This window comes from Camelus bactrianus, chromosome 11 (assembly GCF_048773025.1).
Source record: "Camelus bactrianus isolate YW-2024 breed Bactrian camel chromosome 11, ASM4877302v1, whole genome shotgun sequence".
In the NCBI taxonomy this organism is placed as follows: Eukaryota; Metazoa; Chordata; class Mammalia; order Artiodactyla; family Camelidae; genus Camelus; species Camelus bactrianus.
In genome coordinates, this window is record NC_133549.1 from 51,723,933 (window position 1) to 51,751,035 (window position 27,103).

General features: G+C 39.0%; 1 protein-coding gene across 9 annotated transcripts in view; it reads right to left on the reverse strand.

Moving 5' to 3' along the window:
- The window catches only part of A1CF (APOBEC1 complementation factor), an 81,056-nt gene that overhangs the window by 9,874 nt on the left and 44,079 nt on the right, over positions 1–27,103 (reverse strand). For 7 of the 9 annotated variants that reach the window (XM_074374019.1, XM_074374022.1, XM_074374017.1 and 4 more), the window contains 8 exons: positions 26,078–26,208; positions 20,698–20,936; positions 14,025–14,189; positions 10,546–10,643; positions 6,145–6,418; positions 3,966–4,171; positions 1,161–1,297; positions 292–449 (listed from right to left, as the gene is read on the reverse strand). In XM_074374019.1, the coding sequence (XP_074230120.1) occupies positions 292–449; positions 1,161–1,297; positions 3,966–4,171; positions 6,145–6,418; positions 10,546–10,643; positions 14,025–14,189; positions 20,698–20,936; positions 26,078–26,208 (1,408 nt within the window). The remainder of the gene's footprint in view (positions 1–291; positions 450–1,160; positions 1,298–3,965; positions 4,172–6,144; positions 6,419–10,545; positions 10,644–14,024; positions 14,190–20,697; positions 20,937–26,077; positions 26,209–27,103) is intronic. The other 2 variants (XM_074374021.1, XM_074374020.1) reach the window with 1 other exon arrangement.

Sequence of the window (27,103 nt, forward strand, 5' to 3'; positions counted from 1 at the left end):
CACTTGAGATCACACACCTGCTGACCGCTGAGCTGAGACTAGTCCCCCCCCCACTCCTAGTTCACCCCCACCCCCATTCCTAGGTCCCCCCCCCCCCCCCCCGCTGCCAAGCTGTATTCTCATGCCTCATAGATTGATGGCTCACTCATTGGGCAAATTCTTTTTGGTGATAGGTGGTGGAAATCAGATTTATTGTAGTGGAGGTCACAGACAACTTTGTGAGTGCATGATCCCAAGAAGAGTTTCCCACACACTCTGCAGGGTACCATTTCTGGCACAATTTTCCCATACCTGGAAATGCGGCAGCAGAAGCGGCAGCGGCAGCAGCAGCTGTGGTGGCGGCATTGGCTCCATCAGTGGGGATGCCCAGGGTCTGCAGGGTGTACTCGGCTGCATACGTCTTGGCTTCATCCATGTAGGCACTTAGCTTTGGAGGTGTGAAAGGATGGCTGGAAAGCAGAGTCAGTCAGGGTACGCATTTTAAACTTGTGCTGCTGAGACGGGTGGAAACCTAAGGCACTATTTGCTTTTTAGGATAACTGGATAGTAGAATTGTGTGTGGGTATTCTTCATTCTCTTTGCTTTTAAAGCTTCTAACTATATATGCATGCTGGAATATTTGTGAATTGACCCAGAACATCGGTGGGTGATAACATTTCTGGAGCATACTCGTAACTCATCACCAGTCTTTTCTAACATACACGGGAAACACGGTGGTTCCTAAAACATGTAGAAATGCAGGCTCAAGGTAAAATTTAGAAGGTGATAACCACTCAGGTTATATCTTTGGTCCAGAATTTAAAAGACAGGGCATGGGTGTTATGTATAAAATGGTAATTTCGTATGGTTCAACCGAAATAATACACAGATAAAACTGGGCTGTAGTTTTCCTTTCTATACATCTTATATCTGCGCTTTTCCACTGGTTGGTTATACTACACAGTCTTCACTGTCTATTTAAAACTTGAGGACTTGGAGATACTACCTTCATAGTTGGCCCACATATCCCAGCGGCACATCTCAGTGTTTACATTTAATGAAAAGTGAGTACCTAGTAGACTTAAATATTTATCTTATTTAGATAGTGATAAAGTACAGTGAATTTCAAGAGCCTCTTATTCTAAAATTGAAACGATTAGGGATTTGGAGAAGTGACGTACATTGCGGGATTCTGGCTGGCCAGGGCAGGGATGGTGATTTTGTATAAGAAGAGTTGCCTTTGATCTTGTCCAATGGCAGAGTGCAGCTGGTACACTGGCTGTCCCCAGTTATTTTTCTGACAAATTTCTTCTAATATCTACAAGAGTTAAAAAAAAAATGATTTCCCTTTCCAGTCTCACATTGGCATTATTTCTCTCGCTTTCAGGTTTTTACACTCAGATCTTCAGAGTTTAAGCTAATAGAAGATGCCATATGGTTTAATGACTCATAAAATTCAAGATGAACTCAATTTGAACTCCATTTAAAATGTTATGTTTATTAATTCATAAAAATCATTTTCACACCATTTATTCTAATATGCTTTTAGTTTAGTCCATTAGCTCTAACTTTTTACCAATAGTTTAATTTTACGATTTGTTTGATATAGTTATCCCACTTAAAAAAATTGATATTCCAGCACTGTGTAGCTGGATTTACTCATTATTACCCTGAATCCTTCTGTTTATAATGGTTTGGAGAAAATAACCTAAGAATTTATTCTAATTTTTCCATTTGTCATAGGGTTTTATCTTCACATTTTCATAAAAATAGAGTTAAAAAGTTTAATGGGTTAGTATTTATTGATGAACATTAATACATGGATGTTGATAGTTGTAATGTCTTTGGCAAAACACCACTTCTGCCTGTCTTTACAATGATCTGATTTTTACAATCTTCCTGCGTGTTTTTTTTTCCTTCTATCATTACTCCAAACCAAATCTTGCCTAAAGGCACATATTCTCTTCATCCTGAAGCCATTTTTGGTGGCCCACAAGCCCCAATGCTCCCCGTAGTCAGCAGTTTCAGTAAACTGTGCAAAATAGAGCATATGTCTAGAAAAAGAGAAAAAAAAAATTCTTTGGGACAGAACAAGGCCCCAGGATGAATCTTTGGAACTTCTAATCTCACTCGCTCCAACACTCATCCAGCTGCAATAGTATGGCGTTTTCCAGTTTATTAAATTTGTAGATTGCTTCTATCTTCTCTATGAACTTTTGCTTTTTAATATTCTGAGTTTTGTAGCGTCTCTTGTCATCTATGAAGTGTTCTTTTAGGTTCCTGAGCAGTAGTAAGTTACTTTAACTGGCAGGTAGCCTGCCTGCTTGTTTATGCTCGTTGTGCAAACACAGGTAGGGGATACCGACTCGTAACGGCTGACTCTGCAGGGCGGCACTTGCCCCTCTGCCCTCCTTGTTGGGAGTTCCTGACTCCACCATGGAGTTTTTAAGGCTCCATTTATGCTGGTTGTGGGTGGCAGGGTCTTTAATGTCTAAGCCATAGTTGCAGAAATTCAGAGACAGATTAATCAAAAAGCTTTCATTAGTTGATAGAGATGGTTACTCGCAGGTTAATATAAGGCATGATCAGTTTCTAACCTGGGTTTAGTATAAAAGCTGAGCTCATTACTCATGATCTAGCAGCTCTTAGAACTATTAATTACACAGAATTTATGACAATGATTAATTTTTATTTTCTTAAAATGTTTCCAGGTGTCCTCATACTTTAATTAGGTTTCTCTTGTAGGTTTTGGCTGACTAGCTTCTGTGTCTTCTGTGCAAAGCTCCACCATGGCACTTGCTAGATTTTATTGTAACTGTTTATGTGTCAGTACCCTCTCACTGGATTTCCATAGGATTTTTGATGGCAAAGACTGTGTTATATTCACATTTCCATCCCCAGCATGTGGTACAATACTTGGTGCATAATGGATTTTTGAAGAGGTTTTTGAAGAGGCAGATGATTACTGTTCACCACTCTGATAAGTATCCTTAAAAAAAACTTGCCTGGGTAGGTTTGGCAGAAACCATACATGAACTAATTTGTATGTATAAGAAAGCCATTAATCCTACCCAAAACAAACAACACTCAAGATGAGCTTTTAGGAAACCAAGTTTTCCACTTGGTTGCAATTGTAAGGCTACTTCCATAGATTTGGGGCTTATACATTTGGGGTGGGAGTAGGCAAGTTTCCTTTAGGGTATACAAACTATAACTCTAAAGAACTGGATATTGGTTATTCAGCCAAATTATCTCAGCAGAGAGACCAGCCTGCACCACACATCCACAGGGAACAGTCCTGTTTTGTTTCATTTTTAACCCTGTTATTCAGTTTCCACTCTGAAACAATTTTGATAACTTTTAATTTTCCAATAACAAAAACCATAGCCTCATGCAGAAATATGGAAACTTAGAACTGTGAAATGAAAGCAAAAAAACAAACAACAACAACAACAACAGTGTCACTGCCAAAATATAATATGACTGATGTCATCCCATAGTTAATAGGAGTAATGACACATCATGTATAACATGGTGTTTTCTCTTAGACACAGTGTTTCTGAGAAAAGATATCCTAAATGATCTATCCACTCCCTGTCATGAATACTTGTCATTTGCCAACCAACCTGGGTCACACACAACAGTCATTTATTCTGAGTTAGTCTTGCTTCGTTTTATTTTCATTTAAGGTGTTGGTTGGTAATTCTTAATAATGCTCAGGCTCTTTGTATTTCAATGGAAGATTATTAAGGTGTCAAACTTCATAATTATAAAAAAAGAAACAGTTTATAATGGAACAAGGGCACTCAACACTCAGTGTTTTCTCACAGTACGTTATGGCAGATTGGCCACTTTAAGAAAATAAAACAAAACAAAACAACAGCCCAAGTAGGAACAAGGTCAAAAAACTTGATGAAACCTGAATGATGGTCTTTGGCCCAACTTATACAAACTATCCAAACCATCCCTGGAGTAACATTACCTACCTGGGGAGCAAGTTTAATTCCTTGGGGTTTTAAAGTGACAGGATTCATTGGGGTGAGCTCCATCCCAGGTAAAAGATCATAGAGTTTGTCTTCTCTCTTGTCTCCTTTGACCTGGTATCCACGGCCCAGGCCTGTGTAAGCCAAATAGCCACGGCCTCCCAGTCCTCTCACTCCCGCAGCCCCTACAGGTACATTCATGTAAATTTCTAGGAATGTAAGAAGGCATTAAACTGAATCAAACCACCAGAAAATCACCCTGAATCTTACTGTAATGGAAAAGTTAGCCCAAGTCACATTGATTATAGCCCTAAAGATGTGTAGAGAATCCTAGGATTCTAATGTAATGAAGCTCAACATAAGATTGAGTTCACCATAGGTGTCTTTTTTTTTTTAAACTGTCTGTGGAAGAAAGCAATACTTTCTAAGATATGGATAAGTACACATGCAACTTTAAAACTTTGTTACAGAGAAAAATGTTGCAATTTCTGCCTTCAGTTAACCTTCTGTTGACATTTTTCTGTAGACTAATAAATATTGGGAAGGTGTTTATTAAAACATCCCAGCACAATATGACCACATGTATTAAACTAAGTCTTGCACTTTTGTCATTGATCAGTAAATCAGAAATGAGTTCTAGGTTCCCTAGAATTCCATCCCTGATGACCTGTTGGAAAACCAACATTTAGAAAATGTGTTTTAAGTTCACCATTTTCTCTCTTATATTCTATCAATGTGAGGCTTAAATTTCCATTGAGTTTCATTAGTAGATTCCTTTTGATTTTTTTTTGTTTTGCCACATTGCTACTTTGAGTTCCTATTGGTAGCATAAAGAGAGAAAAAATTAAATTGATTACCCTTCATCCATGAATATCATTCATTGATTCCTTACTTTTATAAGATAGGTATGTTTTCCCTTGGAGTGAAGTTTGGTTTTTTTTCCTACATTACAACTGGTTGACAACTTATATTTAATGTACGGATTATTTAATGATATGATTGTAGGTTATAAATGCACAGTGTATTAATGACATAATTTGTCATCAAATCTATAGACAGATTATCCTGAAAAAAATCCTGATGATTTCTTTTACACTACAATTTTGGGTAGAGTGACTATGAGTATGAAACTTTTAAGGCTGTTGAAGACTAGACCTCCTAGGATGGTTAATTCAGTTCTCCTGAAAAATAGTAAAACACAGTAAGACAATTTGGTTTCCACAGTAATCTGGACATGCCCCTTTGCTTCTAGCCAAGCCCAAGAATAGATTTAAATACACAGTTTGTTGCTGAATTACCCAGATTGGTGTCACATTTGGAAGATAGAACTGAGATCTGTTGGCATTGGTGATATCGCAGCAGAACCACTCTGAAGGATCCCAATAGGCAGAGACAAACTCATTTCTTGAAAATAAAAAACGCTTTACTTATCTTTTATATTTTTGGAACTACCTGAGCTTAGAAAACTGCTTGAATGTTTGGAATTCTTATAAGATTCAATAGGAAAGATTTATTGTTTGACAGTCAGATTAAGGGCTTTTTTTGGTTTGTTTTTAGTTTTTCTACTTGGACTTTAATTTTTAGCTTCCTGTATCCTGGAAAAACAAGTTGATTTCCTTAGTAGTGTGGCTTTTTAGAAGGCATAGCACATATTTCTTGGGGGAGGTCAGATGAGAGCATCTCATATATCTGTTAGACTATATCTATGAAAATTTGTGATTTTTATATAGATGTGATGGCACTGAGTCACCATCAAATGCACATGTGCCTTGACATGTTTTTGCTATTTGAGGTCATTGGTTTCTGTTGAACCAGACTGCTCTTAGTTTGATGTTTTGTAAAGAGTCACATATGATTGTAATATGATGGTACAATGCTAAGGGAGAAGTTAACAATTGTTGACCCAGGTTTTAGTTTGTTCAGATTTTATGAGCCCATGCAAATATCAAATGTGTGCATTAGGCCCATTTACACTATGTTCTGACCAAGTCTTTTCAATAACCAGTTGTAATGTGAAAAAAGATCCCTATGGAAGGAAAACTCTTGATATAATATTTGATTTTCAGTAAACAATTTTCCAGTTCTTTTCTCCCAGGGGACCCATCCAATTCGTCTAAGGCCATTGCAATACAAATCATTTGGAATTGCAGAGTTTTCTAAGGCAAAAGCTGATTAATGTTACCTCTAACAGAAGGGGCTCGGATAATGGCCCTGTTGCCAAGATGTCCTTTGGTGGCTGGGAAATGAGGGCTGGGGATCGCTGTGTAGGCCTGGGGGGCATAGAAGACAGGAGCTCCAAGGTAGGTTGTGGTGGGATCATAAACGTGGCCCAAAGAGTAGGTGTACTCTCCTTGCAGCATGGTGCCCCTTCCACCTGTTCCTCGGGTGTACCTAACATAACTATCCTTGTCCACTGGTTTGGCTAGGGTTACTTCAATGGGGGAACCATCCAGCACCTGGTGGAGAGAGCAAGGAACAAGCAGCATGAGAAGATATGAAGACAGCCAAGTGTGGCTGAGCCCTGGGAACATGTCTTCTTGTATATGTTAGCTTATTTGCTGCTATGTTTACCAACTGTTTCGCTTACATATATCTCACCTTTTCATAGGGTCCTGTTTTGTGTGTGAGCTGAGTTTTCCCTGAGTAGTTTGTTGGTACATTGCACATAATCTGTCAGCAGGTTTGACAGTGAAACACTGGCCACTGTCCAGTGACAGTGTTATACATTTTTAAGGGAATACAGACACCAAGACAGAGAATTATGTAATATTTTTATGTGAGATACATTTTAAATTACGTATTTATATAATTATATAATGATAAAAAATTTTAGGTTAATTATGGGTGGAATATAATCTCCAATAACTTCAATGCAATGAAGATGAAAAGAAACCAATAAAGAGGTCTTATCAATTGTTAACACCTTGGGATGGGCAGCCTAGTCAGGCCTTTCCAGCTACCAGCCCAGCTAAATGTCTTACCCTGTAGAGCAGCTACACAATAGGTAAGATTTTAGTGGGAAAGAAGAGAGCCTTAAAAGTGAAGCCCTACTTAAGGACAAGGAATCACTGAGGCTCCTACATGGTGCCCTAGAGGTACTTTCTTATGAAGCAACCTTTCAATCTGCTAAACACTTGGGAACTAACAAACAGGGATGGCTGAGCAGTACAAAGTTTCTAAAGTCAGGCCCTACTTAGAACTTGTCCTCAAGAATTGCTGAAGTGGTCCTTATCTTATGCAAGTTGTTGACATTTTGCACACAGATCCAGATGTTGAAGATAACAGCTTTGTGTAGATCTACAAGTGCGACTTTCATGTATTGCTTGCACCCTCAAGAGACAAAGATGGTTCTCGTCAAATACTTGATAGACTGATGTATTTCTTATCAAAGAGACAAAGTGTTTTGAGGAAGCATTTGTGGCTTCTTTTAAATAAGAGTATTATGTTTTTATAAAGAAAACAAACGATGTAAAGTGTTCCTGCAAAAATTCCCTTTCACAGCAGCTCATGATTTCAGTGGGTGTTTCAGTGGTTCCTGGACCATTGAAGTCTGCTGGATGAAGTTTGTGCCTTCTGGGCATCCTGATCATTTTAGTCAGCCTCTTTTTCCTCGTTTCTTGTATCTTCCCTACTTTTTAGTAGCAGGAGCCACTATCAAATTTGTTAGATGAGGCAAACAGAGATAGAAGTCAGCTGATATTCAACTATCTTATACCGATATTGTTTTAATTAGAAGAAACAGGTTAGAGTAGTGAAGGAATGGGGTGATCTTGGATGTAAGATTCTTTAAAAAAACTTTTTTATAGAAGTATAGTCAGTTACCATGTTGTGTCAATTTCTGGTGTATAGAATTATGTTTCAGTTACACACATACATACATAAATTCCTTTTCATATTCTTTTTAATTATAGGTTAGGATATAAGACTCTTTATCTTCAGTCTTGTCTTAAGGAAGATGAGAGACCCATATAAGTCTCTGCCTATAGGCACTTCCATGTCAAGAGAAGTTTTTAATGAAATGATTCTTCATTGCAAAGTCAGATTTCTTACTGTAATAGATTTTGTTCTGCATTCTTCTGCCCCTCTAACAGTGTTTTAAACTTAGTCCTGTATTTTACTTATTTGATTTAGACATTTCAAGATCTAGGACAATATCTTACTAATCTAGGACAATATCTTACTATCTTACTATAGCCCCAAGCACAGCAAAATTTCTTGCACATTCACAAGTCTTTATAGAATAAATGAACAATCACATGCAAAGCTCAATTCATCACCTGTTTCTCCAAAAAGGCTTCCCTTCTGACTTCCCTAACAGCATTATCCTGGTCTCTTATATTGAAAACCTATAATGACGCATCCTTCTTTCTCACTGCTATAGCCAGTCAGTTCCTGGGCCTTTTGAATTCATCCCCTGTAATCCTGCATAGAGCTCTCTCTGGCATTCCACTTCTGCCCTGTTCAAGTCCTTATTTCTTCCCGTTTGAGTGACAATAATAGTTTTTTAACTGCTTCCAATTACATCTCTCTCCCTACTCTATGGAACTTGAATTCTTAATAGGCTAATTTCCCTAATTTGTTAATGGGATCATTACTCCACTGCACAAAAATACTTCTAAGCCTCCCCTTGTCTAATAAGTTAAATATAAATACCCATATGTATACTCAAAAGCCTTCATAGTTCCTAGGTAAATTTACTTTTGGTTTTCTCATACCACATGATAGTTAAATATACTTACAAAATTTAGTACATATATTTAATAATAATACTGAATATATATTTAGATGCATAATACATGTATACATTGCTCTAAAAATATCTAGCTGTAAATATATCTAGCTGTCAAAATTGGGAACAATTTGAATACCTTTCCATTGTGATTATTCCAGTGTAATTATTTAGCATTTAATTATCAGTGTCTCTTGTCAGCAAGCATCATGTATCCTCAGGAATGTTTTCAAACTGAGAAACCAATCTACAAACTGTTTTCAAAATAACATTTTTATGACACTTAATGTAATAATCAATAAAGAAGAAATAATGTTTTGCTTCATAGACATGTATTTAAATATGCATTAATTTTTGCTTTGGAGTTTTCTTTTTTGTATTTTGTATGTTTGAGTATCCCCCCACCACCCCGGGACCCAAACACTTCTGTAGGTCCTGGAATAGCTCATAAGCCCAAGCCCCACTGTGTCTTAAGAGCCTGGATCACCCTCCAGATCCACTCCCCACTGTCTCCAGCCTCTCTGCTCCAGGAGAGTGTTCTGTACGGAGTTCTCATCAGGGCTCCTGGGCCTTCATGATTATGATTGGATTTGGCCAATGGGGAGCACTGGTAGGAGGTTGGAAGGAGAGATAACATCGAATTCCGGCCATTTCGTTTCTTGGCTCCTTGTCTGGGAGGTCACCTTGGCCTGGATGTTTCCATTGGCCAAAGGTCATTAATTTTCTCAATGAGACCTGCTCTTTACAACCGTCTCTCCTTCAGGCTTCCCTTACTTCTCCAGGCCCTTGTCCCCTTGGCCCCAGGAGTGCATGAGCCCTAGGTTCCTGAACTGTCTCTTTTAATTCCCCTGTCCCACACTTACACCTTTGCAGTTGGTCCTTTGCCTTCTGTCTCCTATTAGGACTGACTGATGAAGGCCCTGCAGGTGAAACAGGCCTGTGTGTGTGAGGTTCCTACCAAAGCAGTCTACCTTGACTGTTCTCCAGTCATATCTTGCTCTTTCCAAATTCTGTGCCTCTGTCTGGACAGTCTCTCTATTTCCATATTTTTTTGAAATTCTGCCCAATTATCATGGCTTCGCTGAAATATTATCTTCTTATATCCATGAAGATTTTCTGATTCTCTATGACCCACTCTTTATCTCTTTGAACATTCTCACCCCTTCTTACCTTTTTTAAAACAAAACTTGTCTGACTGGACTTTGCAAAGGTGTTTGCATACTGGTTTTAACCCTCTAGCTGATTTTAGCCCTTTGATAAACTTCTTCAGTTTGACCTTTTTACATCCCAAACATGTAGCATGGTAAGTGGGCTACAAAAGCTTTTTAATGTTTACTGGATTAATAAGTAAATATATTGGTTTCTATATACAAATCAGAAGTAAGGATACAGTAGTGAGTTTTCCCCCCTGACTCTTGGGAAGGTGAAGAGATTCCAAGGCTTCCAGAGTTGGAAGATCAAACTCTGAGGGCAGAATGATAACCTGACATCTTTTCTCATCATTGGTCTCCAAAATGCTGCACAACAAAGGTGGTAATCTCTTTGAAATAATGAGAGAACACTGGTTTGGGAAAAGCACCTTGGAATAATCCACTCCCATTCCCTCTTCTAAAGAATCTGAGAGCCAGTGGCTTGTCCAAGTCAGCCAAAGTTAGAGCTAGAGCTGGACGTGTGAGCCACATCTCCGTTGTATTTTCGTTCACTCCTTTTCTGCTCATCTTAGATGGACTGAGGCAGCCATGTCAGAGATGGAGAAAGCCTGAGAGACAGACTTGCAGGATTGTTCTCTTGCATAAATCATCCACACCAAACCTGGATGGATTCTGTATGTATTTTCCCTTTGTCCTACATTACCTTCCCATTTAAAGCTTTCATCGCCTCCACTGCGTCTTCGCGGTTAGTGAAGTGCACGAAGGCATAGTCTCGGATTTTCTTCACCCTCTCCACAGCACCTGGCAGGAGAGTGGAGCAGCCCCATTAGCATACTTGAGGTAGCACTGAACAAGGTATAGTATAGCATTGAGCTTCCAAGAGTGTTGGGTCTTTTTTTCTTTTTGGAGAATCGATATTTGAGTAAGGATCTCATTGAGAATATTTTCTGTGTCCAGTTTTAAAATTCTGCACATTCAACAGAAGATTTTGTTTGTATTTTTTTCACTAACACGTTCTGCCTTATTATAATTAGTTATGGATTTCCCTTTCCACATCCTACATTATTAAGATCTTTGAGGGTAGGAGCAGTATCTTGTTTTGTAAATTATATAATGTAAAAGATAGTACCTTATACAGAGAATATTTGAGTAGAACTCAATTATTGGTCATCTTATAAATGAATATTTAGATTACCTTTTTAGATTTTATAGTTTTCCCCCCAGAAATGTACCTTATCTCTTTTGATCTATATAGTAAAGTTTTAGAATTAGGAGAGACTTCAGCAATTATTTACTTTCATTTTTCTTTCATTCATTTTACCGTAATTTATTTTTAACTTAAAGATTAGGGATCTAAGGTTCTGACAAGTAAACAGGATTTATGAGTTCACACAGCTCTCCCATCTGCTTATCTGATACTCTTTTGATTAAAAAAAAGTTTCTGAAAGAACCTCTGAGAACCAAGATAATTCCTTATCATACTATTCATAATATCAAAAGGTAGGAAACAGTGTAGATATCCACTGATTCTAACATGAGGCATGTCTTTTTGAGAAGCATCCACACATAAGCAAAAGGATCACGAATAAGGATGTTGATGATTCCAGTCAATTGAAATAGCAAAAATAAAACAACTTAATGTTCATTTTCACGAGAGTGATTAAATCAGGCCCATTCACAATAAATAACACTAAGGAGCCTTTAAAGAGGACAAATAGGCCTATATATACTTACATGGAAAGATTCAAAACCTGTTACTAAATTTAAAAAGTTACAAAATATTAAGTATAATACTATAGCATTTATGATTTTTAAAAACCCCAACCCATATACGTGTGCATATAAATGTGAATACACGTACAGAAAGGGAACTGGAAGGAGAAAGATCAAACTGTTAACAGGAGTTACTTTGGAAATAAGGAGAAAAGCTGGGGAGAAGACAGGGGTCTTTCACATTTTAATTTATATACTTTGGTATTTTACAAATATTTGCAATGTTAATTTATATTATTTATATATTTTATATGATATGTTTTATATAATAATTTTATATTTTATAATAATACATTTCAATAACTTATATATTTTAATATAGAAATATCATAATTTATATATTTTATAATAATTTATATATTTTATACAATTATGTTTATTTATATTATTTATATTATTAAATAAGAAATCAACCTAATCTATTTTTATGTTAGGGGGACTGCAATATATATTAAAGGTGATGTGTAAAAATACAGTTCTACCAAGACAGTAGAACTTTATATTTCACACTTTATTATTAAAATGTTCCTTACTCAATTGTAGAAATAGAAATTTTGCCCAGAATAAAGGTGAGTTAGAAACTTGTTTAATATTAACTTGTTAGTTTAGCTTGCAAATTATCGTCTTTTTGTTACATTCACTTGGGTGTATCTTGAGAGGCCGTGTTTTCTTCTATCCTTAGTTTCTAGAGACAATCTAGGATGGGACCCAGTGCCAAGGAGGGCCAGAAGAGGAGATAAGTTCTCTCTTCTTTCCCTCTCCTTGTCAAAGTTGAGTTATCCACCTGTCCTCTTAGATTCAAGGTTGCAAAGGCAGTTAGGGTTTCTACTCTACCACACGGTTCAGTGGCTATAAACTGTCTTCCTTTGGAATAATGGCAGGTCTGTAATGTAAGGGTAATTTAAAAACATCGTGGTACTTCTCTTCTTTCTCCCCTCAGCATTCAATCTTTGACTTCTTATGACAGTGGTTGTCCAGGGCAAAATTACCTGGCTAAGCTGAGAAAATAAAGGTATTTGAGATCATGAACCATGGGACATGTAACTAACTGAACTTCTAATATGGTCTCTTTATTCCTTCAGTGTAAAGTGGGATAATTATTTTGACTTAATCTCATGACTTGTCTTGGTAATTAAGAAGTAAAAGATGGGCCAGTGAGGACCTCTACCTTTCCAGCCTTTGCCCCATTCACCCCCAGACCTACTGAATGTGAAACTCTGGGGGGCGGAGCCAGCAATCTGTTTTAACAAGCCCTCCAGGTGATTCTGAAGCTAAATGGTTTTCAGAAAATCTGATTTTGTAGAATAACTATAAATGGAATTTCAGCAGATACCCTGAGGCTACGCTGGGGAAGAACAAACATTTTCAGGCCACAGTTTCTGTTTTGATTGTCATTGATTTCTCTGAGTAGCAACATCATATTTTGAGGTTAATCAGGGTTAAAATAATATATGGTTAAATATTTGCAGGGAAAAAACTGTTTAATTTTGCTGAATCTGGTGTTAACAAACTTATTTGACCATGTACCCCTTTTATCAGTAGATCTACTAACAGTTTATAGAATTAATGTTCCGCAGAACTGGCTTTGGGAAATGCTTGTTTGGACCCTGTTTCTTAAAGTGCTTTTCCTGTCTTGGTGTTGCAGTTTCTATATGAGAAAAAAAAGAGATAGGGAGTCAATCCTGTGGTTTAAAATTGATAATGGAAAGTACTGACAAGGTGAGCAGCAACTAATTATTTGCCTCCACTTTCCCTTTTCCTTCCTCTTCACCCAAATGAATTTCCTAGAACTGTCACCTCCTTACTTAATTATGTACCTAAAATCACAATCCTAATCCATTAGACCAGCAGTTCTCAACTGGGGGCAGTTGTGCCCTCCCAGGTACAAAAATGTCTAGAGACATTTATGGTTATTACATGTTGGTGGGTGGCCTGGGATGCTGCTAAAACTCCTGGAATGCACAAGACAGACCCCCACAGCCAAGAGTGATCTGTTTAAAAATGTCAAGAATACTGAGATTGAGAAACCTGCATTAAATCCATACTTATGGCCATGCATTCATTAACACAGCAAATATTTATTGAGCATCTGTTAGGTCCAGGCACAGAGAGGGGAGCTGAGGAGACAGCAGAAACAAAAAGAACTCATGGAATTTATAGTTTAGTGAAGGAAATATGTATTCATTAAATAATAACATGGAAACATGTAAAATTATAAAAATATTGGTAAATGTTACAGGACCAAATGTCCCTGTTTTCTACTCCAAAGGTAGGAATATAGTTTTAGCAGTCTGTATGCAATTATGAGAATGATTATTGAAAGCTATACTATTTATACTTATGGGAAGTCATCTCAAGCATGTGTTTAAAGTGCATTTTGAAAAGTTAATCTCATCTGGTATGTCCTACCTGGTTTAATATTGTTGAATTCTTTCTCAATCATCTCTTCAGAGGTAGACAGCATTAGATTTCTTACATACAGGATTTTCACTGAAGACATCGTGTCTTCATCAACTTCTACTTCCGGTTCTGCCCAGTCTACTGCAATAGGATGTCCCCATAACTGAATTCTTCCTGTTGAAAATGGTCAGAAGTATGATTAATTATATAGAAATCAGAACAACATCATCTCAGTTCATACTAATGGCCTCTTAGATTGAACTGAACCTTGAGGTCTTGACTGAGCAAGAAGATTAATATTAAAAGAGGTGATTATTGATTTTAAGAGACAGTCCAAATAAATCTATGAACTGGCTAGAAGGGAGTTCTGTAAGACAGCTGGCTTATTATAATGATTGAGTATAAAGGGAAGTAGGATGTGGTTTGAAATGGAACAGAAATGAGGCAGCAGTAGGCACATTTGTGTCTCAGAACATTTCTCACAGGGTGGAGGTAGTCATTGAAGATGGTGAAGGGGAGAAAGGGAAAGAATGGATTTAGGGCTCAGACATAAAGAGTCTGACTTCAGGAAGCATTAGAAAGGTCACAAAGAAGTATGTCTGCTGCTGTTGGAATGCATGTGTCCAGGTGCCACTGCTGAGCTGTCCAAAAAAACGGTGCATGGGGAAGGGTGGGTATGGCTTAGGCACCTCTAGTTTGTTCACTGACCCTTGTACTTGGCCAGAGATCTGGTCAACTGTATTCCCTCTGTGTTCTCTCTCTGTCAGAACATGGTCAACTCAGGAATCTAGAGAAAGGGTTATTATATTTTTCCAAATTAAGACAAAGCACAATTGGAGAGCCTATGATGAGAAACTGAACTCATCTTAAAAAGGTAGATGTTACCATGACTACACATATTTTTGTATTGCTATAATTGCAATTTATGAGTGGCTCACCCTCTACTATGTGTTTCCCACATTCTGTCTCAGTTCCTTCTCACAGTAACACTGTAAGGATGGGAATGACTTTCTCAATTTTATAGGAGCGGAAATGAGCTTTTGAGAGGATAACTTGCCCAGATCGGTTTCAATTCTCCACTGCTCGCTTTTGTTTTTTGTTTACTCAAGCCCAATGTCCCTACATAGTGCAGATCCATGTTGAAGTGATGAGAGGAGGGTGAGGGTCAACTCAATTTCCAAATTGGATTGGAAATTTTGTTTATTTTTTATTTGTTGTTTCAGAACAAGTTATATCCTGGAAGAAATAAAAAGCTTGAGAGAACAAAATCAGAAATTCTCAGTATTGGTAAGGGTTTAGTTGTTTAATTATTACACACAGGAGGCAATTATTTTCAATCAAAATGCATCTTTTTGTGGGACTAGTATAGCTCAGTGGTAGAGTGCATACTTAGCATGCACAAGGTCCTGGGTTCAATCCCCAGTACCTCCATTAAAATAAATAAATAAACCTAATACCTCTCACCCCCCCAAACAAACAAAAAAAACCCAAAATTTAAAAAAAAGTTCATCCTTTTATTCCTTGAAAAGCAGTCAATGAAAGCATCTGTGGCGCTGACTTTCTAAAACCCAAGCAAAGAATAGACACAACCTAATGAGTTATCAACTCCTAGAGGGGCTGGCTCTTGCTGTTCCATCTGGCTGGCTGTCTTGTTCTGTCTTGCATCCCAGAGAATGCTTTCTCCATTATTCTCTTTCCCCTTCCCTTTCACTCCCCTTCTACTTCTCCCTTCCGTATCCTTCCATTCCCTTCTTTTTCTGTGCTTTACGTGGACTTTGCGAAACGTCTCCTCCCAAGATCCCTAAGGCTCCCAGGTAACTCTGTTTTCTGTAGCCCAGTGGTTCTCAACCTCGGCCCTACATTGGAAGAGCTTTAAAAAATACTGAAATATGAATTCCACTCCATGGTGAGTTGGCTGGACCCAGTTCCTTTCCACCTGCTAGAACAGACTCAGTCTTTCAGAATTTTGTGAGTCAGTTGATGTCACCTTGGTAGCATGAAATAAGCCACAGTGGGAGTGTCAAGACCAATGGGAATCCAAAAATGCTACAAAACAGGGCTTTTGATTTTCCCCTGGGAATTAGCTCATCACTGACCTCTGGACCCTTCTTCCCTTCTTTTTTTTCCTTGTTTCTTTTTTCAAGCGGGGAGGTAATTGGGCTTGTTTATTTTTTTAAATGGAAGTAGTGGGGATTGAACCCAGGACCTCATGCATGCTCAGCATGGGCTCTACCACTGAGCTATACCCTCCCCTCTTTCTTAATTCTGATATAAGTGGTGTGGGCCTGAGGATTTTTAAAGACACCTCAGTTAATTCAAACAAAATTGAGAACACTGTACTAGCCCATTGGGTTTTGCCTTCCCAGGCTGGGATTATGGAGAGTCATTCACAGGCCTGAAAATCTGCAAAAGGCTGAAGAGGAAAGAAGGGGGAGGAGGTGCAGGAAGCAGTGATTTCCATACACATCCCTGGGAAAGTCACATTGGAGAGTGACTTGTGAACATGCGCTTTGCAGTCAGACAAGTTCAAATAACAGATCAATGATCCTGTCTAGGAAACAACCTTTCTAAACATCACTTTCCTCACCTGTAAAATTGGGATAATGCAAGTACTTACTTATTAGGGTTGTCGTGAAGGCACAAGAAGATGCATATAAGGGATTAAATTTATTGCTTTTAAACGATAATTCAATAATGTACTTTCCTCTTGATAATTTTTGGTCTATTTTTCGGTATGTATAGTTTCCTTAGAATATATACTGTTTTGAGTCCAATGTGAATGGTGTCATTCACTCAAATTAGATTGATTTTTTTTAAGAATCTCCCTTGTCATTTAGAAGAAAGCAATGTACTTTGTGGATGCTTAACAGATGTTTCCATACTAAGCAGTTCCCCAGGTGTTCCTGTTTTTTTCCTGTGCAGATGAATGGCCAGTATCATTAGTTGATTGATTTAGCAGTGGATCATAAAATTTGACTACACAACAGAATTTTCTGGAAAACTTAAAATACCACTGCCCCAACTCTGCATCCCAGAGCAGCAGATTCAGTTAATTAGAGGTTACTTTGGGGACTAGCATTGTTTAAAAACCTTCTCATGTTATTCAAATTTGTAGCCCACCATGGACAAGTCTTGATTTAATTGACCAAATCTCAAACCTGTGGTCTCAGGAGCAGTAGCATCCTGGGAACTTGTTATAAATGCAAATGATCAGATTCCATCCCAGCCCTGTTGAATCAGGAACGCTCACGGTGAGGCCCCAGCAATCTGCGCTTTAACAAGCCCTCCGTGGGATTCTGACGTAGGCTAAAGCTAAAAACCACTGTTGGAACTTTTTTTCTGAGCATCCTTAGAATACTTTGATAACCTCTGAATCGGATGCAACAACTGCGTTCCGTGTGCACCTCAGTAAAGATGCAGTGTCAAGGAGCTGCCAGTGTTTGAGGAGGTAGGAGGTGAGGGAGCCCGAACACCACTTTAGACAACGGTTTTCTCCCTGTCTCAAGTCTGGATCAATTAAGAAGGAAAAGCTTCTTGTGGTCCTTGCTTATCATGTTTCTTAAAGATCTCCTTAATCTTTCAAACTAGGCTCTCCAGAGGCTTTCCCATTACTGAAATTCTGTGCTGTTTAATCTACGGTGAAGTAATAAGTGGATGTCCAAATGGGTAATAGGTTTTCCTCTCAGGCTTCAGCAGAAATGAAACAATCTGCTCTGGCTGGCTTACTCCCGACTGTGCCACATCTTGTTAGTCCGCTGACGAGGCAGTCTGACTAAAATCCAGCTGACTGAAACTCGACTCAGCTGAGGCCAACTTAAAGGGCCACAGGCGAGGGGCGGGGCTGCCTCAGGTCCCCGGGCCGCGCGGGGAATTGGGGCGCGGGGGTGGGGGGTGGGATGGGTAGGGGTGGGAGAGTGAGGTAGCCTCTACAGTGCTCCATCCTGGACAGAAAACCCATGGGGCCAACTCAGGCCTCCAGTGGTGGACACATAACACAGTGCTGGAGAATTCCTGACGCCCAGCTGCTCAGCCCTGCCCCAGCTCAACTCAGGTAAAGACAGAAGCCGTTTCTGCGTCAGTGTGCTATTTTTTCTTAGGAAGGGAAGCTGACAGGAAGTTCCATTTCGCTAGGAACACTGGCTCCTGAAACTCCCCCATTTTGGACCCTCTTTCACTGCCATCCTCCTGAACCCCCAAGTGAGTGTACATATCTGTTTTTACAGGAAATGATGGAGGAAAGTGATTAACGCGGGCTGGAGTAGTGGAAGCTGGTTTCTCAATGAAGTGGTGGCTAAGCTGGGGCTTTGAACACCGGGAGTCAGTAGAGGAGGAGGTGCAGGTCCCTCTAGTAGGGGAGACAGCATTAAGAACAGAGGATACAGACACGAGCATGGCGTTGTCTAGGACATTGAGGAGTTTGTCCTGATAGAAAGGAGGTTTTTAATTGAGAAATGGAAGATACAAATAGGGTTGAAAGGAAATGGGGCCCTGAATGAAAGGCCTTGAGGCTCAGAGGTTTACTCTGTATTGTGTATGCAGCAACAAGTCGCCGAGTATGTTTGAACTGAGGCGGGAAGCCCCATTAAAAAGACTGGCAGGACCCCTAGGCAGGGCCGCTGCTCTCCTCCCACTAGCGTCCGGTTCCCTGAGCTCACTTTCCTTCACTCCTGATTGGTTATTCTCTCACTTCTGATTGGTTATTACTCTCACTCCTGATTGGTTATTACTCTCACTTCTGATTGATTATTACTCTCACTTCTGATTGGTCCACTTCCCTAACTTCTGATTGGTCCATTCGTAGTACTTCATTTGCATGGAGCTCACTCCTGATTGGGCTATTTCTACAAAGCTTGTTTCTGGTTGGTCAACTTATCTTGTACTTTATTTGTATACGATGTTGCAAAGCGTAAAACTGGCAGCCTATAAAAGGCCTGTGTGAACCTATAGACTGCAGAGTTTGAAGTGGTAAGTTCTCTGGGCTCCTTGGCATAATAAACCTGAGTTTTCCAATTTTCTGAGTGCTGCTTGGTCTCTTGCCTGGATCCAGGTTGTTGTTACAACTGAGCTGTAACATCGAGGTGTAACACATTTTTCTGCAACAGAACTACTGAGTGAGTGACATTACAGCCTGTCAACAAAGAGAGACTGAATTCCTACTGTTTGGGAGAACTTGGAGAAAAAGGTGCCATAATTGAGGGACACTAATCTAATGGTAGTGTTCAGGATGGAGTAGGCAGAGAGTGGGGTGCATCAAAGAGAAAGCAGAGCTGAGAAAGTAATTAGGAGACCTTGCAAAAATAATCTGAGGTGAGGGATATACATGTTTAGCCTACAGTGATGGCCTGAGAACAAGATGGATATGAGGGACATTTCAAGAGCAGAATTGTTGGTGTTGAAGATGATAGCAAAATTCCAAGTTCAGGTCACTGAGAGGCTAGGTACACACCGTGAGGAGTTTTAGTGATTCTGTGCACATGTGAGTAGATGGCTTGCCCACCGGTGTAGTGAGTGGAAACTTTAATGATAAAAATATCCACCTCTCAGAACAAAAAATTTTACTGTTAAAATGTTAGATACCAATTTCATCCTCCCTAATCCTTGTAAACGTTCTGTTTCCTATGTTTTATAACAAATCTTATTATACATGTATAAAATTTATTAGTATATATTATTTTGGATATTAATATCCACCTCTCTAATAGATTCAGCAATTTTGGGGGGCTAGCTCATATTTTTTACCTTAAGCTGCCTTCATGAAAATATTATTAAAACATCTTCCCACAGCTCCAAAGCCATCTTCCAATTTTGAAAATTTCTAGAGGGCTAATCCTATTGGTTTTATTTTCGAGAATGTGTACAAGGGCAGCTTACTTCTAGGTGTTTTTGTTGCTGTTCTGCTTTGCTTTTAATTCTGGTGGCTCTTCCATAGTGCTTAAGAGAAGAGCTGATTTCAATGTATTCAGTCTGCCTTTCTTGAAATCTTTTATTTTAATATTAGTTCATTTTAATATCTTTGTGTAAGTTTTGGTGAATATTTTAGAATAAGCAGAGGACTTTAGCCATTTTTCCCTAAGTTGATCTGACTGGGGCAGTGTCTTGGAGTCTTCTAAACTCAGGAATTCATAGTTGTTGCCCAAACTGGACCTATCTGCCTAAAATAGCTTTCTAGGAAAAGCTATTGTTTCTAGTCCCTGAAATTAGACAAATTATTAGACACTAGGGAGTCATAATAAAAGTATGTCATTTAATTGTCCTTGGGAAGGTGTATCACCTGCAGGTGGATTATTTCTACATTGTAATGGAGAACATACTCGATTTCTAATAAACCTGATAACAAAAATCATACATAAAGATAACTGTTGATTGACAAATTTACTTTTAGAAGATTCTTCCGTTCAAGGATTTAGTATAGAGTTGCTATAGCTTAAAGTTCTGGATATCTCCCTTGCAAAAAGATGGGATTTAAGGCACAGAATGAAGAGTTTTCGGAACGCAGTCTGTGAACACTTCAGGGAACTGAATCAACTGTGAGATAAGGAGGAAGAGTTTAAAATATAGCATAAGCAGAGATAAAGAGCCAAAAAAGAACAACAAGCTTTTGTCTCCTTTGCTGAGGAGCACAGCAGCACGAGGCAGGCAGGCGGGAGTGGAGCAGTCTCCCCTTTGAGGAGGGGATGCGAACCTGGTAGAAGCTTCCTCCGGGCCATGGCCGCCGCCCGATGACTCTCGTACTCCACGAAGGCAAAGCCCCGGTTTTTGGTTTTATCCGCCGCACTCGGGTAGACGATGACATCCACCACTCCGTCGGTGACCTTTTTCATCTCTGCTAAGATTTCTTCTCTCTTTTTAGTTTTCAGGATTCCCCCTACGAACAATCGGCAGTTGTCCACGCTGGCACAAACCCCTAGGAGGCGTCCATTTCTGCAGGAACAGGCATTTCTACTGGTGAGAATCCCTGTGTGATTCAGTCAGTTTAAGATGGAAGTTGAGGGTGGGGAGGGTATAGCATGTACTTAGCATGCACAAGGTCCTGGGTTCAATCCCCAGTACCTCCATTTAAAAAAATAAATAAATCTAATTACCTACTTCCAACCCCTCAAAAAAAAAAAAAAAAAAAAAAAAAAAAAAGAAAGAAAGAAAAAGATGGAAGTTGAAAATGTATGGCCCTGGCCCTGGCCCTGATAAATGGACTGTGGATATGAAATGTTTGGTTGTCTTAGTGTTTTAACTGGTTTTAGAAAGCTGTAGCTGCTTTTGAGAAACTGGAAGGTCTGTCAGCATTGGCTCTACGTTGTTAAAGGGAAAAACGTATTTGAAGCTGAGTAGCATCTGCTGTCTTTAGACTAGATGTAGATTCACTATTACTGTCAGTCCTCACCACTCCCTAATACATCCCCCGTCTTGAGGCCTTGATACCTGGCCCACTCTACCCATGTCACCTGCCTGGCTGCCCTGGAGGTATCTGAGGTTGCAACCCGTGGTGCTCCCTTTCTGTTCCAACTGAATAGAAGCTTTTTCGACAGGATCACTATTCAAGATAGTCCCTATCCAGAACAGATTTTCATATATTATTTGGCTGACACAAGGAGCCTATGAAATGGGCAGAAGTATTGTTTCCATTTTGCAGTTGAAGAACTTGGGACTGCAAGAAATTAAGCGACTTGCTTAAGACTTTGTAGATTTTAAGAGATAAAATTGGCCTGTGGACTCAGTTCAATCCCTGTTCCTTCCACTGTACAGTGTTGCTTATTAGCAAGTTGACAGATGCTTTCATTGGCAAGGTGTAGTTTGGTTCAACTTTTCTGGGGGACATTTGGCAAAATGTATCCATGGTCTTAAGTGTGCAGAACCTTTGACCAAATAATGTCCCTTTAGGGGGAGTGTCTTTAGGAAACAGAGATGAGCACCAGCATTTTTGTGCCAAGTTAGTCTCTGCTACTATTTAAAATAGCCTCCAAATTGGAAATGAGCAAAATAATCCATCATACGGGACTGGTTTAATGTATCTCAGCTGCAATGACATTGACTCTGGGGCTGGATATTTCCTCATTGTATACCGTGATATGTTTGTCATTCCAGGTTCTTGTCCACTAAATGCCAGTAGCTACCCGTTAGGTCATCCAAGAATGCCTCTTCATCTTTGCATAATGTCCCATAGGGTGGACAATACTGCTTCTGGCTGAGATTCACTGGTAGATAAAAGATTGGCATTCATAACATAGAATGCTCTGTAGTCATTAAACATAGTAGTGTAGGAGAATATTTGCTGGTTGAAAAAAGCAGTTCACATTATGCTGCTAGATTAGAAAAAAGTCTGTAAAACGAGTATGTGAGAAGGCCATTTTGATTAAAACTATAGAAAATCTAGAAAGACAATAAAAAGTCAACATAGCAATGATTTGGGGGAAATAGGGTAATGAAAGAATGGTTTGAACTTTTATTACTTTTTTTTGTTGCTGTTTTTATGTGTGCATATTAGCCTATGTGATTTCTGTAATAATACGAAGTTATTAAAATTGGATAAAGTTCTCTTTACAAAAACCACTCATTTGTCATGAATAAAATGTACTCAGTCAGGTGAGTGGGAGATTGCTCTGATTTCTTGAAAGTAGTGGTTCTCAGTTGTGACTCTGACAGGGGTTGAGCCCCTGTGCTCATTGTCTTCCATGCTTTGCTGAAGAACCAAGGACCACATATCAGATCTTTGGCAAGTCCATCTCCGTTTGGTGAATATTGCCCTAGGAATGTGGTTTTTCTGGGGAGAGTGAAGGGTTGATAAAGTGATCTTTCAGGGTTTTTTTAACTTACACCTTTTGCTGCAAGATATTATTTATTTAGAAATTATATTTTTGATAATTAGGGGGCCTGTCAGATATCAGTTACCAGTAGGGGGCGCCTGGAGTCTCCAGATATCCTGTTTAAATCTGTGGTTTGTCAGGCATCTTTCCCAGAACTGCTTGGAGATGAAATGCTATCTTTCAAAAGCTGAGGGCATGACTGTAATGTCTCTAAGAAGCCAGGCATTTAGACAATGCTCAGTGAATATTTGATGAGGAGGAGGAGGAGGTTATGACAATTGTGGGTCTCTTCCGGATAAGAACCTTTTCTATCCCTTAAAAAATAGTGGCTAAAAACAAACCAAAGATTATTCTCTTCTCTACAAGAAAGGTTCTGTTTCTGGCAGGACTGAGCCAAGGCAGACTGGAAGTAGGTGAGGTTGGCTCTGGGGTGTCTACTCTGCTATTCCACATTCCATTTAATCTACTGCTTAAAATTTAAAGTCATGCTGTGCCTTCACCTTTCTTCTGGCATCCAATCTGAACTTTGACTGGAATTTTGGCCACCAGCATTTTTTCCAAATATTCTGTTACATTTCTCCTCTTCCTTTTCCCCCACCTCCTGCCATCACCATTGGCAAACGTTTAAAGAGCATCTGACATGTGTCAGGCTGAACTTAAATGCATTACCTCCTTTATTTTTCATAGCAACCCCCCTATGAGGTAGGTAGATTTTTCTCTCTTTCATGGATGAAGACACTAAAATTCACATAAGATATTATTTTTTAGTGGATTGTATTCATTGTTCGGAGCCTGTTTTCAAAAAGTTTTGATAGGCTCTGGTATGTAACAGTATGGTGAGCAGATACAGTGAACCCAGTTGATTCCCTACATAGCCAGTTCTGCATCCGTCTCCACTTAAGAGGTATTTTGGAAATAACCCTTACTGTTAAGATGTCTAGGTTTCATGAAAGACCAAGGAATGGAGACTCCTCTAATTCCTGTAAACATGTAACTGTAATATTAAAAAGCTATATTAAGGTGGGGTGGGTATGGCTTGGTGGTAGAACACATGCTTAGCACGCACAAGGTCCTGGGTTCAATCCCCATTACCATCATTTAAAAAAAGAAAAAGAAAAAGAAAAAAAGCTGTATTAAAATGTAGCTTTTTATAGTCCTTTCCAAAATAATTTATTATGTTTTTTCTCATATATTGGGTGCTGAGAATAATGATATAATCAGATGATAGTATAAAACTGATGCTGAAAGAAGTCAAAAGATTTATCCAAGAGAACCTGGGCTAGATCTCAGATCTTCTGATTCTCATACCAAAAAATCCTCCCTGTCAGAGCTCTTTTGGATCCATGGAGGCATGTATGGGAGGGGAGCCTCCTTTATGTCTTTTCCAAGACTCTGTTCCAGAATCTAACCTTGGGACTGAATGACTAGGCTGCTAGTGGTTGCCAAATCCAATCAGTCTTTATGGGGCTAACAGGTTGAAGAAAAATGACCCAGTAGTTGACTGACTTACAGAATTACAGGGATAATGCATGCCTTAATGGTAGGAAATCTACTCTCTCTGTATTCATCAAATTTAAGATTCCATCAATTTTAAGGTGCATCTCTGTTACAGAAAGGAAATATGTAAAACTGCATCTCTGAATTAATGTGCTAATATGAAGGAGTTCTATCATTTATTTACCTATTATTGTGCTCTAAATATTTGGTTAAACATTTAAAAATCTTGATAAGATCCCCATAATAAACCTATGAAGTAAGTATTATTATTCCCACTTTATAGATGAGGAAATTGAGGCTCAGAGAGGTCAAGTCACTTTTTGGCACTCCGCTGAAGCCTGCCTGACCCCAAGCTATTGCTTTTTCATCTAATGTACTGATCTTTCTTCTAGGTGGCCCAGGACTTCCGTAAAGGATTTATGACAGTTCCCTCGCAAAAAATGAAGGTTTTAGAACTCAGACAATTTCATGAAGTTAGCTCTGTTGCCAGTTTTTGATTGTATGGTGTCAGTTATGTCTTGGAACCCTCTGCTAATCTCATGGTTCTAAATATTACCTATATTTGGCTGACCCCCAAATTTCTATTCCAAACATGACCATTCTGCTGACTCCAGGATCCTGCAGTCCCCTGCTCAGCACCTTCCCTGGGGTGCCTGATGTGCATCTCAGATGCAAACTGCCTCAAACAGAGCTCTTGATGTTTCCTGCTTTTCTCCCTCACAGCCTTTTCCACCTCAATGACACTATCACATCCACAGATACTTGGACCAAAATTCTAATTTTCTTCCCCAAATTGTAAATTCACTCACGTTCTAAATCCAATATTTAACCAGTCTTGTCTGTTTCAACTTCCAAAATATATCCCAGGTCTGACTTTTTTTTTTTTTTTTTAACCACCTTCACCACTAACCCTCTGTGCAACCAGCATCGATCTCTTGTCTAGTTCTCAGCTACTGCAGCACCCTTCTAACCAGCTTCCCTCTTTCTGTCCTTACCCTGCTGCAGTCCATTCTTCACCCAAAGCCAGAGTTATGTTTTAAAAAGCACGAATCTAGTGAAAACCCTCCTATGACTTCTCCTTTTTATTAGAATAAAATCCAAATTGTTAATCTCAGAGTATAAGGCTCTCCAACCATATTGCCTTCAACCCTCCTCTCTTTACTTTGTAACAAACGTTGGCTTCTTTTACTGTCCCTCTGATACTTCAAGCTTGTTCTCTTGGGACCTTTGCACTTGCTGTTCTTTCTTTCTCTGAAATACTCTTCCTCCAGGTCTGACTGTCATGCCTGATTCTTTGCATTCGAGTCTCAGATCAAATTTTACCTTCCCGAAGACTATTTTCTTCGTTAGTTATTTTCAAGTTAGAGTAGCAACCTCCTTAGACAACTTTATCCCATTTCCCAGTTTAATTTTTTCAAACTCTTTTAAATAATCTTATACATCCATTTGCTTACTAGGAGGGTAGGAAAGTGTCCTGTGATATTTCTAATATTTTGAACAGTGCCCAGCACATATTTATGAAATGGATAAATTAATGAATTTTCTTTGAACATTTTACAGAACTTAGTCTGGCACCTTATTTAGTGATGATTTAATAAATGTATTTAGTGATTAAATAAATAATTCATTAAATTGATTTCTAAGCAAAAGAACTAACCTTTTTATTTTGGCTATCTTTTGCATATATTGTATTAGATAAACTTGATAGAAGAACAGGTAAAGGTACAATGTCTGATTCACTTTTAATCTAGAAGAGGTGGAGCTTACCTAATTTCATAATTATTAAGTTGCTTGATGGCGTTCTTGGCTTCCTGTTTATTTGAGAATGTTACAAATGCATATCCTCTATTGTTGCCATTAAAATCCATCATCATTCTCATTTCATAAATTTTACCAATCTACAAGTAATAAAAAAAAGAATTCATATTTATACATTTGTACTTCCAAATGGAAACACACACACACACACATACGTTTTCTGAAGTCTTTCTCTGCCGTGTTTGGCATTTGCATCCTGTGTAGAATGGTTTGCATAGTTTCACGCTGGGTTCAGATCTGTTATCTGACTCATGGACAAAGTCAAGTTAAACAAAGAAAACGGATATAAGTGGCATTTTAGCCCAAGGGACCAGAATATGTTTTTGACAGAGCAAGTGACCTTTCATCACACAATTCTCTGGGGATTGATACAACTGTCTTAGGGACCAGAAAACACATTTGTCATCTCTTGTCTTGGCCTCTGAAGTCTCCATAGTTTTATTTTTACTTGGTCATACTCTACAACTGACGTTTAAAACCAACACTGGAAACACTCATTTGGAACTTGGTAAACTGACTTCTTAGCTGTCTTTCCCCCTTACTGTGACATAAAGGTGAACACAGAAGGTGTATTTCAGAGGATGGTCGGGGGAACCCTGTTTCTCAGTCTGCAGGCTGAAGATAAATGCTAGTCTTAATACAACTGAGCCAGGACCAGGACCTCCGTGGTAGGAGGGCACTCACTGTATCCCTCTCACTACCCCTCCTCTGTTTTGGTTACATGCTACCTGAACTGTTCTCTATAATGCAGACCCAGTAGTTTATTATTGCTGGCTGCTGTAAGAACAGTTGCCCACACAGATGCGAGGGGCATGCACAGGGAGAAGAGGCGTCGTTAGACATACGCTGCCCGTCAGCTCAGCCTCGCCCTACCTCAAGCCCAGGTATTCAGTGATGGACACCCATTTTTTCTGGGCTCATCAGGAAAGAGTTCAAGCATGTTTTATCTCTGTGTTTGAGGTGTTTCTTGGTGCT